Here is a 20,685-nt window from a genome sequence, read left to right as displayed (position 1 = left end):
GAGGGAAACCTGACCCGTTGATTATAGTTCCAGAGTCTGAGCTTTGATCCCTGGAGTTTATTCTTCTCATTCTTGTCGGAAGGTCCTATTTTTCAAGACAACTGAAGTAACTGTGTTTGAACCATTTGTCTGACTAACCTATGCATTTTCTATAATTAGAGATAACAAAGTGTAGAGGTGGATGAACACAGCAGGCCAAGCAGCATCAGAGGAGCAGGAAGACCGACGTTTCGGGTCTGGACCCTTCTTCAGAAAATTCTTCTCTCCCTATTTTCTATAATTCGCTGTTTCCTGACATTTTCACTGCAACATTCTGAAGTAGTGCTTTCAAGGCGATTTATTAGATCAGCGGTGGTGGAGGCTGAGAGGAAAAGGCATGTGTAGCCCAATCTTTTGCAAGAAAGCTCAAAAGATCGATCAGAGTCATGAATTATTGATGGTCAGGGTGTGTGTAGAAGTACCTGTACTCCGCCAGTACGAGATTTACAGATATTTTATAAAGATAAAGAATTTATTGTTTCATTCTAATTATTAGAAAGTCACAAAAAATAAACCCTCTTGTAGAACACAGTTTTGGGCTATTTTAAACAGCTTGCTGTGATACACCTCTGGTGCAGATGGGACTTGAACAAGAACCATCTGTCCTGGGAGACAGAGACCATACCACTGCGCCACAGACTACATGTGGCTCTGAATCATCAAAGTAAGTTAGTGTTATTAATGAGACTAACTGTAGCATCAAGCCATTAAAAGCAATGAATGAATGGGAATGATTGCTGCAATCATCCATTGTCAGTTTGAGCTCACCTGTGCAATTGCCTCCACTTCTGTCAAGTTCGTATCCATCATCACAAACGCAGCGGAACATTCCAGGTAGGTTCTGGCAAGTTCCAAAAACACAAATATTCTGGAAGGTGCACTCATCAATATCTGAAGAAAGCACACAGGGATTTATTAATAAGACAGTGAGAAGCATGAGCTGATGCATCCACTGTGCAGAGTCATTTCAAAGATAACACAGTAAGAATCTTAGATGTACCGAGTCCCTGAGCACACATTGTGTTGTTATCAACAGATGTGCTCAGAAAACTGTTGCCAACAAATTCGTGGACTGGTTACAGTTCATTGGCACTCTTAGATATCTCTAGATAAAAGATTCAAACCACTAATATGAAAAATAGAAATCAGTACAGTTACCCATGAGGTATCAGAATCTTCAGATTCTGTTTCAAGTGGGTATCTTTGAAACTGGTAAATGTCTGTCAAGCTTATTAATCAGGTCTGTACAATCATTGAACAAACAAAGGGGAAGCCAAAATCACCCTAGGGGAAAGAAATCGAAGTTACTGCCAGGATTTGGTAAGTCTGATTGGACATTCTCCATGACTGAATGTTAATACTGTTGTGAGAAAAATGACTGTACCTCATTGGAATGCAAAAGTTTTGTAAATTCTGCAGTATCCTAAAGAAGCCTTTCATCTAACCTCACCTTGGCATGCCTTGCTATCCTCGGTTGGTGTGAATCCCATTTCGCATTCACAGCGATATCCCCCAGGGGCGTTCAGACACTGCCCATTCTCACACAGGTTCACATTTTCAGCGCACTCATCAACATCTGCAAGGGAAAACATGTCGTCTGGTCAGTAACATGCACAGCACGAGCAGCATGGATACTGTCATAGTCCAGCGCCCACCTCCTAATCCTCTTGTTTTTTCCCTATGTCCAGCTAATATGAGGTGACATATGTCCAGACAACAAACTCTGAATAAAGTAGGTTATACAGAAAGTGCTCCCTCATCCTCCTGGCTACAATATTACGATTAATTTTCTGAAGCCACCCTTGCATGAAGGCTAAAACTTATCAAGCTGTTTTTTGACATGAAATTAGTATCTATCAGTTTACACATTTGTGTTGCATGAAGCCCCAGAGTTGGACAATCCTTGCCAATGATAATGACTGTGTCTTGGATACTGTGGACCTGGGGACAGCTTCAATGGGGATACAATTCCATTAACGATATGCTAACTCAGTGCCAATTCCACTTGATTGCTGAGAAGTTGCTGTCCTGGGAGGTTATAGAAAAATAATTGCAACACAAATGGTACTTTTCTGTCCACAGTTTATGGGCTTCCTCTTTGCAGCCTGCTTAAGAACAGTTTCCTCGAGGGTGGCATCACCTTCGATCAGGCCTTTGATTTGCAGATGTATGGGTATGGGAAATGAGAACTGAGCACATTTCTGGTGTAATCTAAAGAGTTTAGCCAGAGCATTTACAAAATTCATTGGTCAGTGCATTGAGTATAGGAGTTGGGAGATCATGTTACAGCTGTACAGGACATTGGTTATGCCACTATTGGAGTACTGCATTCAATTCTGGTCTCTCTGTAAACTTGAAACTTAAAAGGGTTCAGAAAATATTTACGAGGATATTACCAGGGTTGGAGGGTCTCAGCTATAGGATTAGGCTGATTAGGCTAGGGGTATTTTCCCTGAAACATCAGAAGCTGAGGGGTGACCTTATGTGGAACTGTATAAAATCATGAGGGGCATGGATAAGGTGAATAGCCAAGGTCCTTTCCCCAGGGTAGAGGAGTCCAAAACTAGAAGGCATAGTTTTAAGGTGAGAAGGGATCGATTGAAAAGGAACCTAAGGAGCAACTATTTTCATGTAGACGGCGGTGCATGTAAGGAATGAGCTGCTAGAGGAAGTGGTGGGTGCTGGCACAATTATAACATTTAAAAGGCATCTGGATGGGCGTACAAATAGGAAAGGTTTAGAGGGGCATGGGCCAAACACAGGCATTTGGGACTAGACTTATTTAGAATATCTGGTCAGCATGGATGATTTGGACCAAAGGGTCTGTTTCTGTGCTCTACATCTGTATGACTCTATAACTTTTGAACGGCATGTCTTTCTGGTGCTGTGTTTATTGGTCATTGAGTAGAATTCTGTGCCTCTATCAGCTAGACTGCCTTCAAAAGGAGGGAGGATCAGATATGCTAAGACTCCTCTCCACGGACGAACCACCTACAAATGTGTAAAATGGGTTGAGACATTGGAGACTGGAGAACTGCCCAATCCAACCAGTCAAACAACCTCAACTAATTTGCTTGCCAATCCCTTTTGTATTTGAACTGACAAACAAGTCTTTGCTTTTCTAGATGGCTGTACATGAATAGTCTGGTTGGTAATAATGTCTGTTCAGAGAGGACTGCATTATTGAAAGTGAAAGAGATGACTTTAATGACTCTAAGAGGGCTCTAATGGCTGCACCAAAGAGGAGAGAAGAAAAAGGAGACATACAGTTACATAAACTCTACGTAGTTTTAATAAATAATGATCAGACTCGTCACTGACAGTAAATTCTCCCAGAACAGCTGCACTAGTGCAGTTCATCTCTCACTTTTCTTTACTTGCTGGGAACCCATTACCTGAGCAGCTGAAACCATCACCACTGAAGCCATCCTTACAGGCACAGCGGTATGAGCCAGGTGTGTTCATGCAGTTGGCACTGGGATTACACTGGTGCTCTTCGGTGGCACATTCGTCCAGATCTGCAATGAGAAGATCGAAGGCTTTCAGAAATCAAATCCCCCTGATTGCACACAAATCCCTCATTCCTCTGAGGCTTCCCCCTAATGGGCAGCGCTGGAATCGTCTCGTTCCTCAGCACTTCACCGCTGGTACCGTTACCTTCACTGGGTGCATCGTTTCAATGATTGGGGGTGGAGAGAAGCCAAGCATGTTAATGCCCCCCAAAATGTTATTGCTAATCTAAAGCTTCAGGTTTGAGTTTTAAATGTTTATATCAAATAAGTTGAGTAACAACTGGATGTTGAGAAGTGCAAATATTTACAGGCGTCCTGGCTGACCCTCCTTTTCTGGGGTGCTGAGGTCAACTGTTGAGTCTCAAAAATCGTGACAGGCTGCAACTGGGTAATGGCAGAGCCTGGGGGGTCACACTTGGGGCCTTCATAGTCCAATGCTGTACCACTGTGCTGGGGTCTTGGGGCAGGTGTCAGCCTGATGGATAGACAGCAGGAGGGGAATAGGCAGTGGTTGGGAGGGATGGTGGGAGTAGGGGCACATGTGTGACTTCCACTGTTATGATCACAGGGGTTCACACAGACACGATGTGATAATGTGATAATTTAAAAAAAGCACTGCAGAAAAACACTAAGGTTTTTTCAAATGCGCCCCCCCCCCCCGCCAAGCCATGACCTCTATCACTTAGAAGGCTAAAGGTTGCAGGCACACAGAAATACCACCATCTGCAATTTCCCCTCAAAATCCCACAGCATTTTGACTTGAAAACTGTGTTTAAACAAAGTGCTAAGGCTGAGTCTCTCTACTTGTCTCTCCTCTTTGCTGGCAAAGTCGAACTCTCCATTACGACTGAACCAAGCCCTAATACACTGACATACTCACCGATACACTCCAGTCCATCTCCGATCCATCCATCACGACACTTGCACTTGAAGCTCCCTGGCACATTCACACAAGAGGCGTGCATGTCACAGTTGTGAGCCCCAACTTCACACTCATCAATATCTGAAAAAGTGGAAGAAGCTTTGAGCAACGAAGCTGTGCTCACAGATCTGGAACATTCCAACTTACAGGACTGCACAATATAATTGTGATATTGAGGAGCCATACATTGTAGAGATTCATTGCTTCAATTACAGAATTGTCCAGAATGCATTAATGTCATTGGCTACTGTTGTAAGAAATACTCTGGCTAAAATCCTGATTCATTAAATTCTTCCATATCAAGTGTGGGTCTCATTTTTAATATGATCTAACTTCTAGAAATGCTCATGTCAAGGTAGTCACTTAATGTGCTGCAACTTGGCACAACATGGTCAGGAAATGAATGCTGGAGGACTGGGCGCAATATGGCATATTGTTCATTAGAAGGTTAAAACAATAGAATTTTACAACTCTGTGTGTCTGTGATGCTCTTTGCTAGAAAAATCCAAAACTAATTCAACTCCTTTGCTCACTTCCTTTCACCTGAGATTCTTTCTTCAACTAACTATCCATTTTCCTTTCAAAAGATCTTTGCCTTGTCTCAGTTTTGTGGATCATCCCATACTTCAAGTATCTGAAGACATTTTGGTAGCCACTTATTTATTGACAATTTAAAACGCTTGACTTTTTAATTACTGATATGCAACAGCTGGATCAGTATTTTTCCAGTTCAGTCTATCAGAAGCATTAACATTCCACTGTAGAAAGTTCCAATATCTCCAAGTATTGTCTCACAGCTATAGATTTCCAACCCTGGCATCATTGTCCAGATTGAAGCTATGCTGTCTTTGGCTTCAATGTCCTGTCAACTATGAATGTCTAAAAAGCAAATCTTGAATTTATATAGCGTCTTACATTACTTCAGAATTACCCACATGCTTTACCAATTATGCATGTTTGATTTGTAATGAAAAATCGTGATGTAGGAGATATAGTAAGAGAAGAAGAAAGTAAGTTAAGCGGCCACGAACAATTTGCCTTATTTGAATGCTAATACCGGCTTTGCAATGACTTTGAAATCCAGCCCACTTCTATTTGCATGAGGAAGTTCTAGAAATCCCACTACAGTGTAGTTGGTCGGGGGTGAGGTGGGGGGCTGATTCTGACAGTCTGAACATTCCTTGGGGAAAGAGGGAACCCTCTCCTCTGGTTTCAAGCCAACTGTTAGACAGCACATGCTTAACTATCGTTAATGTATCCTAAATCAAAAATCTCACTACAAGGCACCTTTAGAATTGTTGGTGCAGAAGTGCAAGGTTTCACCATAAGATATAGATACATAATCACGCCAACTCACCCATCAAGTCTGCTCCACTGTTTGATCACAGCCGATATGTTTTTCAGTCCCATTCTCCTGTCTTCTCCCTGAGCTCTTGATTGCCTTCTAATTAAGAACCTATTTATCTCTGTCTTAAACGCACTCGATGACTCGGCTTTCACAGCCGTCTGTGGCAATGAGTTCCACAATAAACAACTCACTGGCTGAAGAAATTACTCCTTATCTCATTTCTAAAGGGCCTTCCCTTCACTCAGACGCTGTGCCCTTGCGTATCAGTCTCTCCTACTAGTGGAAACATCTTCTGTGTCCCCTCTCTATTCAGGGCTCCCATTATTCTATAAGTTTCAATAAGATTCCTCTCATCCTTCCAAATTCAATCGAGTACAGAGTGCTCAAACACTCACTCCAAGGCCTTTATTCCTGGGATCATTCTTGTAAAGCCTCTCCAGACCCCTTCCAAGCCTGCACATTCTCCCTTATATGCAGGGTCCAAAGCTGCTCACAATATTCCAGATGCAATAATCCTCTGCTCATGTATTCAAGTCCTCTGGAAATAATGCAAAAAGTACAGTTGCATTCCTAACTGCCAAATCAACCTGCATGTTAACTTTAAGAGAATCCTGAACTCCCATGTACCTTTCTGCTTCAGATTTTTAAAGACTTTCCCCAATTAGAAAATAGTCTATGCCTATATTTTTCCTACCAAAGTGCATAGCCTCACACTTTCCCACTTTGTATTCCACCTGCAAATTCTTTGCCCACTTGCCCAACCTGTCCAAATCCTTCTGCAGCCTCCTGCCTCGTCAACACTACCTGCCCTTCCACACTGGAGACCCTCTTTGAGGTTAGGGTCTCAGAGGTAGGGGCTGCCACATCTGGTTAAAAGCACCTGATGAAGTAATGAAAATTTTAGGACAAAGGAATATAGAGGAAGACAATGAGCCCAAAATAGTTCTGTCCAAGTAAATGGGTTAAAATCACCAGAAATTGCACTGAAAAGAGTTTCAAGTTTCTGGGAAAGAGTGAAGTGGAATTGGAAATGCTGTGGGTGAGCCTTGTTTTCTACAGGGAGAAGGTAGGAGAAGTGAGTGCATGTTGGGCAGGATGGGCTAATACACAGCCACGTCAAACTAACATGGAAATACTCGCCGCATTTCCATCTATTTCTGAACAAAGAGCCTTTGAGCCAGGGATGTTGGATGGCAGTACAGAGTTTGGGTTTAAACATCAATGGAAAGTCCGCAGGGGAACAAAGTGAAGAGTGAATATTCCTACCTGTGCATCCTGTTGTTCCTTTCTTCACAAAATATCCCAGCTGGCAATGACAGATAAAAGAGCCTTTAGTGTTCTCACAGTCACCGTGGAGACAGATATTAGGGTTCAGGTCACATTCATTAACATCTGGAAGGAAAGTTGAAGATGAAGATTTATTTTCCACATTAAATAATGACATCGGAGCTGGCCAGCTTTACAGGTTTAATCTGTGCTGGTATGACCGGGGTTTGGGGGTTGGGGGGGGGATGTAGGGAAGTGCAGCTTAAGTTCAAATATTGCGCTTTGCAATTTCAACAGGTTGCGAACGAGCCATACAGTGGCTTTTCTAATCAGTATCACAGTAGGTGCAGTGCAAACACTGCTGACTCCCTCCCTCTCCACATTCACCTTTGGATCTGCCCTGCCCTCTATTCAACATCGCCAGTGTCCTTTCACCCACTCTCACCACTGGCTCCACTTCATTTCCCCTCCCCCCAAAAAACCAGCAGCTTCACCCTTCCCCTCACTCACCACTGGTGTCTCCCTGTCTCCCTCTCTACCCATGAACCACCATCACATGCTCCTCCCACATGAATTGTGCCTGTCTCTCTTGCTCACGACCCTCATTGTTCCTACCTCCTTAACCATGTAGGAAATCCTAAAACCCCATTGATTTAGTTGAAGGCTTTGAGACCCTGTGTAAAAATAAATGTTGACAAGACCCCGTTTGCAGTGAGCAACCTGCCCTCCGTGCTGCGATTCACATCATGTGACATGTCCTGGCTCACTGTTGCCTGGTAACTGGACTATAAAAGGAAGCAGGAGTGACAATATAATTAAAGTAGTGCATTAAAAAAATTATCAAATAATTCTGAAATCCTTTCTTGTTATCTCCAAATGCAGATAGACTGTTCTTGACTTACAGGAGCCTCTGGCTAATCATGCAACATTTTAACAACAGCAATGAACTTCAGCTCTCACCTAGACAGGTCCTCATGTCTATGGAAGCCATGAACCCATCAAAGCAGAGGCAGCGATACTCCCCAGGGATGTTGGTACACTGTCCGCCCTCACAAATATCAGGATTCTCCTCACATTCATCAATATCTGAACAAAGCAAAATCAGTGGGTCACCAGAAATGTTCAATATTACACACAGATCTCCCATGTAAACCTTTAACTTTTAGTCAGACCTTCACTTGTCACGAAATAAATCTACGCATCACAGTTAGCAGGAGCGGGGCTGCTGTAAGGAACTGACTACACTTTATTCAAGGTGACAGTCTGTCTGCCGATGAGCTGCTCCATTTCTTGCTTTGTGGAAGTCAGACAGCAGAAACATCCAAGTTCCAGTGGTTGGTGAGCAGAAGGACACAGGGGCAGAAGATGGCCACTGAACTGCTTGAGCCTGTTGTGTTGTTCAATGGTTGACCTGTGACCTAAGCCTTAATACACATCTTCCCCCACAACCCTTAATACCTTCAATTTACATAAGTTACAGGATTTAAAGATAACAATCTATCTCATCGGAAAGAATGGTTATTGAAGCATCAGTCAATAAATGAGGGAGTGAGTCCCAACTTCTTATATATTTACTTATGGGATGTGGGCCTCACTGATAGGCTAGCATTTGTCACCAATTATTAAATGCTCTTGAGAGGGTGATGAGCCACCTTCTTGAACTGTTCTAATCCATGGAGTGGAGATACATTTACAGCACCTTTGAGGAATGGGTTCCAGGATTTAGACCCAGCAGCAGTGATAATGACAAAGCAGTGATAAAGTCATACTGATGTGCAAGGGGGTCCTCTTAGGTGGCAGCATTCTCACGTGTCTTCTGCCTTTGTTCTTCCACATGGCAGAGTTGCTGTCAAAGGTGTCTCAGTGCGTAGCTTAGTGCATCTTGCGGATGGTACACCCTGCTGCCACAGTGCATCAGTGATGAGGGAGTGAATGATGAAGGTGGTGAATGACGTGTTGATTAAGTGGGTCCTTCATGGTGTCAAGCCTCTTGGGTTGAGGAGCTGCTGTCATCCAGTCAAGTGGGACAATATTTCATCATACTCTCACTTGTGCCTTGTAGGTGTAGGGCAGGCTTTGGGGAGTCAGGAGGTGAGTTATTCACCACGGATTTCCAAGCCTCTGACCCGCTGTTGTGATCACAGGATTTATGTAGCTAATCCAGTCAAGTTTCTGATTAATACTAGCCTCCAGGATGTTGACAGTGGGGAATTCAGTGTTGGCAATATGGTTGAATGTCTAGCAGAGATGGTTAGATATTCTCTTACTGGAGATAGTATTTGGACAAGTCTTGTACTTGAATGGGATGAATGTTAATTATTACTTATCAACCTAAGGTTAAATGTTATTGTGTTTATCACACATGTGGGCACAGCTACTTTAGAACCAAGAAGCTGCTTGTGGGACTGAACACTGTGCCATCTTCAGTGAATATCCCCACATCAAAACTAGTGATGCAGGGAAGGACATTCATAGAATAGCTGAAGGTGCCTGGGCCCAGGACACTACCCTGAGGAAAGTCTACCATGACATACTGCAACTGAGATGATTGCCCTCCAACAACTACAATCATCTTTCATTTATGATTCCAAACAGTAAGAGACTCCCCACAATCCTCACTGACAATTTTACAAGGGCACCTTGATGTCACACATGGTCAATTGCGATCTTGATGGGCAGTCACTCCAACTGAACCTCTGGAATTAGATGCTTTTGTCCATGTTTGCTTCAATGCTATAGCGAGTAGCCCTGGCGGAACTCAAACTGAGCATTGATATGAAGAATATCGATGTATAAATGCCACTTGATTGCATGGACCACAATACCTTCCAACACACTGACGATGGTTCAGAATAGACTGATGCAGCAATAATTGACCTGAACAGGCGTGGCCTTTTTGCAGACAGGACACACCTTGGCAATTACCCACATCACTGACGAGTCTTGCAGTTGTATTAGAATAAGTTGATTAGGGGCACAGCAAATTGTGGAGTGCAAAACTTCAATATTACTCCCAGAATATTGTTAGGACGCATAACTTTTACTGTGTCAAGCTTGCACAGCCATTCTGCGATGTCACAATCAAACTGGTTGAAGACTGGCATCTTTGACGCTGGGGTCCTCAAGAGGAGGCCCGAAATGGATCATCCACTGGGGACTTCTGGCTGAAGATGATTACAAATGCTTCAGCTTAATTTTTCTACTGATGTTCTGGGCTCCCTCATCGTTGAGAATGGGGATGTTTGTGAACCTTTCTCTTCTACTTAATTGCCTGCCACTATTCATGATAGGGGCCATTTAGTTCCACCTATTGCATAATGCTTCTTAAGTTTAGCAAGTACGTGATCCTGTAGCTTCAATGGGTTGGCTTGTCATTCCCAGGATAAGCTTGATACTGTTCCTGGCATGGCCCCCTTGAATCCTCAATTGATCAGATGGCAATGGTTGAGTGAGGAATATGCTGGGCCCTGAAGTTAAAGATTGTAAGTGAATGCAATTCTGATGGCCTCTGGAGCTTCATGGGTGCCCAGTTATAGTGGGTATCGTAAACCCAATCAGATATGCAGGTAAAATTGTACAAGTTTCCTCAGCCTCAGGGCTGATATTCAAGGCTGTAGCTATCACTGTGACTGTTCATTGTGCAACAGGATGCGGTCATTGCTAAGAACTCCATGCTGCCTACCTGCACATGTCCTCTTGTCAGGCATCAGTGCATAGCCCTCGCTGCAGCTACACTCATAGCTTCCCTCGGCGTTTGTGCAGTGGGTGTCACACCCACCATTCATGATTGTACATTCATCAATATCTGAAAGAAGAAAAAGAAACTGAAACTTAGGCCTTTGTGTAAGTCAAATACACTTTAAGCTCACAGGGCATTAATTAAAAACAAAATGGGGATCTTCTGCAGTGATGTGAGCATGGTTAGTGGGTGGACTGAAGCAAGGATATCAATGCCCTGGTGTTGCAATAGCAATGTCCCTGTCTCTGAGCTTGATGATGTAGTTCAAGTCCTACCTGCTGTATCACAGCACGACTGAACAGGTTGGTTCATTATAGCTATGAAAAAAGGATACAATGAATAATCTGCAGTTTAACACCATGCATGAGGGATCAACATTCAGGGGAAGGGCGCAGTTATTGCAGGAAAACAGATGGTTGTAAGGTGATACTTTCCAAATTAACAAAAGGAGTTGATAAATACAATTAAAGGAAAAGCTACTGTAAGTCATACAAAATTTAGAACGAGATGGGGTCATTGGGAGTCTTTTTTGTGCAAATGATAGTCAGATCATGGAACAAATTCCCACCGTTAGAGCTTCAGTCAAAAGCTTGTGTAAATGGGAAGAAAAACACAGTTAGAATTGTTTCTGGGGAAAGACTAGACAGGATTGTTGAGGCTAAGGGATTTAGTGAGATGCTGGGGTTGAGGAATGGAGTGGCGAGAGTTGGTGTAATAACTCAACTCTTTTGCCCTTGTTTGGAACGAAGATGAGATCTGGAGCTGAGTGGCCCTGACAGAACTCAAACCAAGCGTCAGTGAACAGGTTATTGGTGAGTAAGTGCTGTTAGACAGCACTGTCCATAGCCCGTCCCAGCACTTTGCTAACAATTGGAAGCAGACTGGTGGGGTGGTAATTGGCCACAGCTATTTGACAGATTTCCCATTATTCACCACGTTTGACCACAGTTCACTTGTCCCAAAAGGATGAATAAGCATCTGACAAGTGAACAGATTAAATGATATTTGCAGAGGATATAAGTTATAACTTTCATCAGTATTTTGCACTGTACTGATTAATGTCAACTGACCGTCTTAGGAGTAAGGAAGTAGCTCTTACCCACACAGCCCTGTCTGTCCGCTGTGCCCTGATATCCTGAGTCACAGGCGCACTGGTAAGTCCCAATCATATTTACACAGCGACCATTCTTGCATAGGTTATCACTCAGTGAGCATTCATTGATATCTATATTAGGAAATAAAGTTGTGAACATTTAAGGAGTCACAGTGCATTCTGCACAGAAAATAAACACCTGACAGCATATTCAGCTCCAAACATCCCAGATTACATCTGAAGCCCGGTGGGGGCAGCTGGAATTGCAGTGAGGATAATGCTCCACTAATCGTGCACTAACATCCTTCAGGAAAATCTGCCATCCTTACCCGGTCTGGCCTATGTGTGACTCCAGAGCCTCAGCAATGTGGTTGACTCTTATCTGCCCTCTGGGCAATTAGAGATGGGTAATAAATGCTGGTTTATCCAGGGTCATGAACCAAAAAAAAGTCAAGAAGGAAAATCACATGGATATTTAAAAGAATTGTATGTCGCTTAAATCTTGCCTGAACATTTTAGTTTATTATTTGCAAAAGTATTGGAGAAAGCTGTTTGGCTGACAGTGAAGGAACAGCGTAAATATATAAAATCACTGGTTTACTTGGTGTCAGAGGTGAGGAGTCGCCGAAATGGATGGATTGAACAACCAATGGCAGGAAGAATAGGGGTGGGGTGGTTGGAAGCCCAACCTCCTGTGATGGAACTTCAAGGAGAATCAGAATTGGCAACGCATGGTCCTTCCAACCCGAGAGGCAATGGCAAAGATCACCCAGTCTTGTTGGAGATGTAATGTAGGATCCATCAGGGCCCCACCCGATTCCTTGTGAATTGATCAGGAAATTGGAATTCCCGATAAGTATTTTACCTACTCCCCAGGTTGCTCTCCAAAATCTCAAATGCTGTGTTTGAGTCACAGATTTTGGACAATTCCCATTTACTCATCCAGCTGGTTACCAGGAATTGTCAGAGAGAAAACCTCTAGTCTGGGTAACTAAACAACTGACATCCCTCACCTCAACCTTTTAAACTACCTCACAATGCCCCAGCCTGACCCTTCTGCTTCCCAGCACACGACTCACAACCTGACTTCCTCCACATGTCTAGTTCCCACTAACTGATTTCCCAGTAAGCCCTAACTCCTTTCCCCTAGCTACCACCTGACCACCTCCCAGCCTGATCTGGTTAATTCTCACCAAAAAATTCCCCAGGCCGGAGACTCTGATTGCCTACTGACCCAACCTGCCTTTATTACCCACTCCCTACCCACAACTCCCTGCGGTCTAGCATACCTGGCTGGTTTCCGACCTAGCAACTCTACCTTCCCACCATCCCAATCTTTCCATCAAACCCCAGCTTCCATTCTACCCCGTAATCACAAATCCAATCACTAATACACTGAAACATTGCCAAAAAGCCTTCCAAAATAAGAAAGTTGGTGTTGTAAAGAGGGGACATGGCTTGCTATTTCTGTGAGGAAACAGCTTAGTGGAAGAACACTCCACAATTTGGAAGGAGGCAGTGTCAGACTAGATAGCCAGAAATGCAGAGCTCTGTTTGGGTGCAGAAAAATGGGAATGAAGCAGCAATTTAATGGTGATCAGCGGATCCAGGTCAATTTTTGTTTAAACGAAGCTGAACCTTGCTTCGACTGACTTGATAGTCTATAAGTTGCTGTACAGATTTAGCATAGTATAATTACAACATCTGCTGAGTGCCTTAAAATGGATTTGTAAAACTGCTTACCCACACAGCCATCTCCCTCGGTGGTCAACTCATGACCTGGTGGGCAAATACACTCATAGCTGCCATCAGTGTTTACACAGGTTCCTCCCCGACACAGCAATGGGTCTCTCTCACACTCATCAATATCTGGATCAGCATAATGTACAGAAAGGTTACGTAAATTCAACCTTACGTCAACATCTAAAGCATGAGCCAATGCAATATGGTTTTATTTCTGGGCCTAACAGTAGTGAGCTTGCAGCACTCAGTACAGTATGAAAGGTGATCAAATCGCTGTTTAATCTGTCTAACTGTATTTAACCAGAGATTTCATAATAATGTAACACATAAAACACTGCAATCATAAACAATCCCCAAATACTAGGTTGAAGAGTGGTTTAGGGCTGATTTGGAATAATGGGTGATTTAAGTGGAGGGCTCTGTGCAAAGATATGGGGGTTAGTGAGAGGGTCTGAAATGGGAACAGTGTAAGTGAGAAGGCCTACAAGTGAATCAGTGACGAGCAGAGTGATTGCCACTAGTTCTGTGTCCTTTGTGTAACAGAAATTGCAACCTCCCCAGGACCGTGGGACCTACGGAACAGTAACAGGCCTGTAGCATGATGTGAGGTCTGTAATGCAATCAAAGGCTCTCTCTGATGCTAATGTTACATCTCTTTCACACCTCTAATTATGGCTCAGGCAATATAAATCCTGGAACGTTCTTTAAATCTGAATGTCTACTGCGTGGAATTTATTAAGTGTTCTACAGCTGGTTCCAAGTCCAGTGAATAAAGGATTGTTTGGCACAGATCAGCCCCTGCTAGCAAAGCAACATGTGGAAACCATTAAAACAGGCCACCACAAAGAGTGGCTGAGGCCGTTCCAAGAAGGAGAGCTGGGGGCTTCACTCTGTACTTCCTGTCCTGGAATGTCTATGTAGATACAAGATTACATCTGTATCAAAAGGACTCAAAGCAGTTACTGGGTGGGGGCATTCCAAACTGACACCATCTCACAAATTCATTTCTGCACAGCTCATCATCCATTCAAGTTATTTAAAGCAAGAGACCACATGAATCTCATTGCACATTTGTTGCCTGACCCCTCTGTGAACTGTGAGAGGGAGCACGGGCGGTGGGAATTTGTTTGGAGCACCAAGACTAATGGTGACCATTGAGAATAACTGCAGGATAATGAGAGATTGTGGGATGAAGGGTCAGACTACGGAGGTAATTAGGTAGGAAGCAACAGTGCAAAAATCTGGTTGGCCTGTTTACCCATGAGAAGATGGAGACACAGCACAGGTCTGTAGGAGTGAGATGAATAATGAATTACAATCCTCAACCTCAATACCAGAAGGCCATCCTATACTGTTGTTGTGCATAAGGTATTAGTTAGACCGCTGTTGGTAAGTAAGTCCAGGGCTCCTAATCGCAGGAAAGATGTCAGCACTGGAGAAGGGTCATAGGGCACTAGAGTCAGGTTGGCGTGACAAAAAAAATTGAAGAGAATTTGAGGTATGTTAATTAATGTTTTTAATTTAAACTCTGAGGGTATTTCCAAACTAATCCAGTCAGATTGTCCATTATGCTGGAATTCAGATTCCAAAGGAGGAAGATTTAAAGTTAGGAATGTAAGAGTAAGAAGTAAAGCTCGGAAGCAAAGGCCATTGAAGTGGAGAGGATCAGGCACTTAGTTCAGTTTTTGCAGAAATAATATAAATGGTGATAGACAAGGTTGAAATAGATAGTGAGGAGGTGAATAGATGGAGGCGATACATTAGAGATGCACACACTTGTTAGGCTGTTGGGTTTTCCCGTTTCTTCATTCTTTTCAGCTCTAATGTACTGTGTGGTGTTTCATTCAGTTCATTCAGCCTTCATTGCAGACTTCAGTCTGAGCGGTGCTGTGATTCACTTTCCCTCGTTTGTGTCGTTTAATTCATGAAAACCCAGTCTTAGACTGTCAATGGTGATCAGCTGGTAATGATCACTTACCCATGCAGTTCTTCATCATCATAAAACCACTTTCATATCCATCAAAGCATTCACATTCAAAACTGCCCGGTGTGTTCACACACGTGCCATGGCCACAGAGGTCCGGCGAGATACGGCATTCGTTAATATCTACAAGAATGAGACACGAGAATCAGACAGTGAATATGTGACAGAGCGGGAGAGAGAGAATAAAAGAAAACAAAGAAGGAACAGAGCTAAATAGAAAAGGAATAAAAAGATAAAGAGGGTGCAGATGAGCAGAATTAGACAGATGAAAAGAACTGCAGTTTAGACAGTCAAAGAAAATGTTAAACAGATGTAGAGAGAAAAAAAAATGTACAGAAGACAGGGAAAGCAAATGGAGAGAATGTTATCTATATCTGTCTCAAACAATGAGCTTGCCAATATCTCCTAGTGTTGTCCTACCTGTACAATTCCTTTCCTCCATGTTTAGGGCAAACCCACTATCACAGCGACATTTAAAGCTTCCGACTGTGTTCCGGCATGTTCCATATGTGCACAGACTGGAGAATACCTTACATTCATTGATATCTGAAAGACAGTAAGACAATTAGAGTAATCACTAAGAGCACCATGTAAATCAGAGGTGGGAAACTTTCCACCTGAAGCTGTACAAACTAGAAAATAACTTGACATCAAAGGGTAGCAAGTTGTTCACATGGGTACAGACCTGGATCCAAACACAGGCAGTGGCGATTGAACATATTTAAATGGGTCGATACCAGGAGGGCCGGAAGAAACAGACTAGCTATGTTCACCAGCGACTGGAGTGGGGCATTGGCACCGATGGTGGTGAACCCTGGTCCATAACTGGAGTAGTTGGGCTGATTCTAATTAACATGGATTCACTGCCCTGGTCATTATAGGAAAAAGCTAGCTTGGCCAAATATCTGGTCAGAAAGCATCTAGAACGATGGCTTTCTCTTCAAAGGGAGTGGAATGACTGAGTCTGATAACAGTTGGGGTGAAGCCACATCCCATAAAGATAAACTTACATCTGAGGCAAACTCTGCCACACCAGCATTTACAGCCATTTTACTTTAAATGTGAATCATCATTTTTTGGGTAAAAGGCTCTTCATTTGAACAGCATCGTTTTCTACAACCTTACGTTAATATCCACTCAGTGAAAATGTGCTGTTGAAATCTCCTGAAATGTTTTGCAAATGTGGCAATCTCCCCTCTACCTGCTCAGATTTTCTTCTGATGCAAGTACCTCCATCTTATCTATTTCTCTCTTGGCAGACCACCTGGTTTCTAGTACCAATGTTACTACTGAATTTTCACTTGTAACAGAGACCCAGAGAGAGCAGTAGAAAACAATGGCAGCACAAATATCCTAGTATCCTAAACACTAAGGAAAGAATACTGTTCTGAATCAATGCTTTAATTACAAAGATCTATCTAACACCAAAACACTGATGAAACGTGCTGCCCTCGATGCGCATCAGCTGTACCAGATGGAGGATCACTTCTGGAAGAGTGCATCAGAAGCACATCCAATATTTGGAACAACAATATTCTGTTTATGGGATATGTAATCCCAGAGTTTGTAATTTTTCAGTATTTACCGAAACACTAGAAAGAGATGTGCCTATGACATTTCTCAGTTTATTGATGAAAACAACTATTTTCATATCCACATTTTGCAGAGAGTCCTCAGAAATCTGTTTCAATTTCATCTGTTGGCTAGAACTGGCAGCTACATAGTTAAAGGTAACTGTTTTCAGAGGTATTTTCATGGTTAGATGTTGAGATAAATGCTTTAGCAAAAATCATGACAAACAGGTCTTCAGGAGAATGCCTCTACGTGTAATATGTAATTTGATATAGTTATTCATTGAACCATTACCCTTGTAGAATGGTCTGCCTGTCAGGACATCACCCCTGTTGGCAAATCCTGGTCCCCTGGGACAGATAGCTGCATATTCCTGTGTGCCAGGCTGTGGGCATTCCTCGCACTCTCCACCCCAGGCACGGCCAATCGAACAGCAGCAAGTATCAATACGGAACCGGTTTGCCATTGGCTCTGTACATTCATCCTCCTCCCACTTCAGGTAGCAATGTTCCAGGCGAACGTCTACAGGGAGTAGATAGCATAGAGTCAGCTCCAAGGCATTTCACAACAGCGCTCCATAACAGAGTAACAAGACTGACAGCAATGCTCCACCATTTAGCTCAGTCTAAATTTAAACACAAACAGAAAAGGGACAGAAGGTGCTGGAAATAAGCAGTATAGACATTAGCACCTGAAAGAGGCATCTACTGTCTATAGTTTTTAAAAGAAAGCCCGTCTCCTGCTTTAGTTAACCCTGATCTAGCCAGACTTCTGCCTTGATGAGATGACTATTCATCAGAGTTCAACTTTGTGAAAAGCTATTTTCTATTCTGTTTGGGGTTCTATCAGATATCAATTGCAATTTCAAGTAATGAACTTTCGATTGGCTTCATCAGAGATTGTCAAAAGATTGAAGTTAGTCCATATTAAGTACTATTTTTTCATCTTCAGCAGGTTTGCTGTACCTAAGTGTGATGTGAAGCTCTCTTAAGGTCAGCTCTATCAAGTTGAGATAGCTTTTAACTGAAGGTCACAGATGTCTTCCGTGGGTGTCTATGAGGCTAAACAAGCCAACTCTCGAACTTCTCATCTTTGGATACATCAGGCACAATGTCCCAAGGGCGAGTAGACTATGTTCCACCAGCTTTCACTGCTACTGTATGGGCAGGTGAAGTCCACGTGAGGCCACAACTTCCCAAGCCAATGCATCCAAGTACCAATTAGCACATGCGCAGTGTGCGCAGATCCTCTGAGTGGCTGTGTAGGGCGCGATCCAAGTGCACGAACAGTCTCCTTTCCTTTCCTTATTGCTGCTACTTTGCCTCAGCATAAAGGGGTCACTCAAAACAGAGAACAAAGAACATCACATTTCCATCAGCAAAATGTATGGCTGCCTTCAGCTGACTGTCTTAGGATCACAGACCCTTAACAAAAGAGGGAGACAGTTTATCTCATTTTCTAAAAGAGCTGCGTAATTTTGCTCCACATCCTGGCAAATTAGTCTTCCTCAAGTACTTGTCCTTTAAAAATTCTTATAGAATTTACTCTTGTCACCCATAGCTCAACAACTTCACCACCTAAAAATCATCTATACTTCCCCCTTTGATAATTCCTTCCTTGCAATATCTCAGTTCTGGATAATTGTGAATACCTCTATTAGGTCTCCCCGTTACCTCTCTGCTCTAAGTAGATGAATCCTAGCTTCCTGCAAATCTCCACAAACTAAGGTCCCTTTTTATTTGCATTCATTTAGTAAACTATCTGCACTTCAAATTCTTTAACATCATGATGCCCAGAATGATATACAATACTCTGAGCACATGATCAGAGCACATCTCTGAACTGGAGATTTGTAAAGGATTAACCTGATTTCTTTGATTTTGTATTCAATTCCCTATTTACTAAGCCACATATCCTTATTAAACTGACCTTATCACCTTGCCCTGTCACTGTTAATAACTTAATGAATATACACAGCCAGGTTCTTGTTCTTGCAATGTGTTGATGATGGTTTCTCCCCAAGTTTATTCTCCAAACTTCAAACTCCGTGTAACTGCCCATTTCTACAGCCTGTACTTGTTGTCCTGAAGTCTACAACTATCGTTTTATTTGCTCTATTGCGAAGCATTGCATCAAAGAACTGTTGGATTAGTTAGACAGTAAACATTTAGGCCTGGTATCGATCTCTAGTAGCTTTCTTCATTACTAATGTATTGATCAGTCTGCCATGTATCAAGTTTGAAACGGGTTGTAACATTTGCAACTCTCCCATCCTGTTGTATCAGTCCCATTCCCAAGGAGGAATGAAGGATCATGGTCAGAATTTCTCCATACCTAGTATCCTTCAGCAACTTAGAATGCATCCCATCTGTACTAGATGACTTGTCCATTTCAAGTGATACTAACTTATTTAGCAACTCTATCCAATGGAGTTGGGTAGATTTTTAAAGGACTAAGGCTAATGTATTTCAGAAATATTATGAACAATAGTCTTTATGAGATAATGTTTTGGAAGGGAGGTATTGTCATCCCTCCGACTCACTCCTCCATTCAAATGTACGCCCCTAAGACAACAATCATGCCAAGCTATGCCCCACCTCCCACCCTTCCTTTGAAATTTCCATAGATAAGACAGCAAAGTACTTGAAGCCGTTTGACTATGAGCAATGAAACATTGTGAATGTGACAACAAGAGATCGAGGAATCAGAACAACAATAAAGCAGAGGCTCGGATGTTCAAAGAAGTTTCAGTTCTTTTGGCTCAGCTGATCCCTTTAACACCTCATCCAAAAGACGACCTTTTCAACAGTGCAGCGCTCCGTCAATACTATGTTGAAGTGCATGGAAATCAAAGCCAATTGGGATCTCATCACTGGAGTGGAACATAAACCTGGAATCTTCTGATGAGGAGGTAAGTATGCTGGCCATTATGCCCTGGTCAACATCAAGGCAGGGAATATCATGCTATGTTCAAATATGTCATTATTGATGAAAAGTAAACACTTTCTCCCACTCAGGTCCCTCAGTGATCTGTTCTTACCCACACAGGTTCTTCCAGTCCCATCCAAAGTCAGTCCTTCAGGGCAGTCACACTTGAATGAGCCCTGTGTGTTCACACACCGTCCATTTGTGCAAACACCAGGGAATACATCACACTCGTTCACATCTGGTGAAAAAAGATACATCATAAGTTAGTCATGTCATGATTTATAAAACAAGCAAAATAGGATAATGTTATAGATATGCTTCGAGGAAGTTAGAGTGCGAAAATACAGAGATAAAAGGATGAAGTAATTTCAATACTAGATTTTAAGTTTGATGAAAAAGTTAACTCAATAACAATATCAGATGCCTACATTTGATCAGAAAATTAGTATTCCAGTTTGGTAGAAGTGCAACAGGCTTCACAGAATCAATGTGAAATCATATTAGACACACCTTACATCTACAACTGTTATGTGTTTCAG

The 20,685-nt window shown here is 42.6% G+C and overlaps 1 protein-coding gene across 1 annotated transcript in view; it reads right to left on the bottom strand.

Moving 5' to 3' along the window:
* The window catches only part of fbn2b (fibrillin 2b), a 205,583-nt gene that overhangs the window by 59,954 nt on the left and 124,944 nt on the right, over positions 1 to 20,685 (bottom strand). The window contains exons 23-35 of the mRNA XM_048560154.2: positions 20,259 to 20,384; positions 17,513 to 17,740; positions 16,067 to 16,192; positions 15,641 to 15,769; positions 13,663 to 13,788; positions 11,926 to 12,051; positions 10,770 to 10,892; positions 8,048 to 8,173; positions 7,088 to 7,213; positions 4,432 to 4,554; positions 3,435 to 3,557; positions 1,490 to 1,615; positions 808 to 930 (exon numbers count right to left, since the gene is read on the bottom strand). Coding sequence (XP_048416111.1) covers positions 808 to 930; positions 1,490 to 1,615; positions 3,435 to 3,557; positions 4,432 to 4,554; positions 7,088 to 7,213; positions 8,048 to 8,173; positions 10,770 to 10,892; positions 11,926 to 12,051; positions 13,663 to 13,788; positions 15,641 to 15,769; positions 16,067 to 16,192; positions 17,513 to 17,740; positions 20,259 to 20,384 — 1,731 coding nt within the window. The remainder of the gene's footprint in view (positions 1 to 807; positions 931 to 1,489; positions 1,616 to 3,434; positions 3,558 to 4,431; positions 4,555 to 7,087; positions 7,214 to 8,047; positions 8,174 to 10,769; positions 10,893 to 11,925; positions 12,052 to 13,662; positions 13,789 to 15,640; positions 15,770 to 16,066; positions 16,193 to 17,512; positions 17,741 to 20,258; positions 20,385 to 20,685) is intronic.

The sequence above is a fragment of the Stegostoma tigrinum genome, chromosome 30 (assembly GCF_030684315.1).
Source record: "Stegostoma tigrinum isolate sSteTig4 chromosome 30, sSteTig4.hap1, whole genome shotgun sequence".
In the NCBI taxonomy this organism is placed as follows: domain Eukaryota; kingdom Metazoa; phylum Chordata; class Chondrichthyes; order Orectolobiformes; family Stegostomatidae; genus Stegostoma; species Stegostoma tigrinum.
The sequence above is the reverse complement of the archived record's forward strand: the minus strand, read 5'-3'. Positions and strand labels throughout refer to the sequence as shown.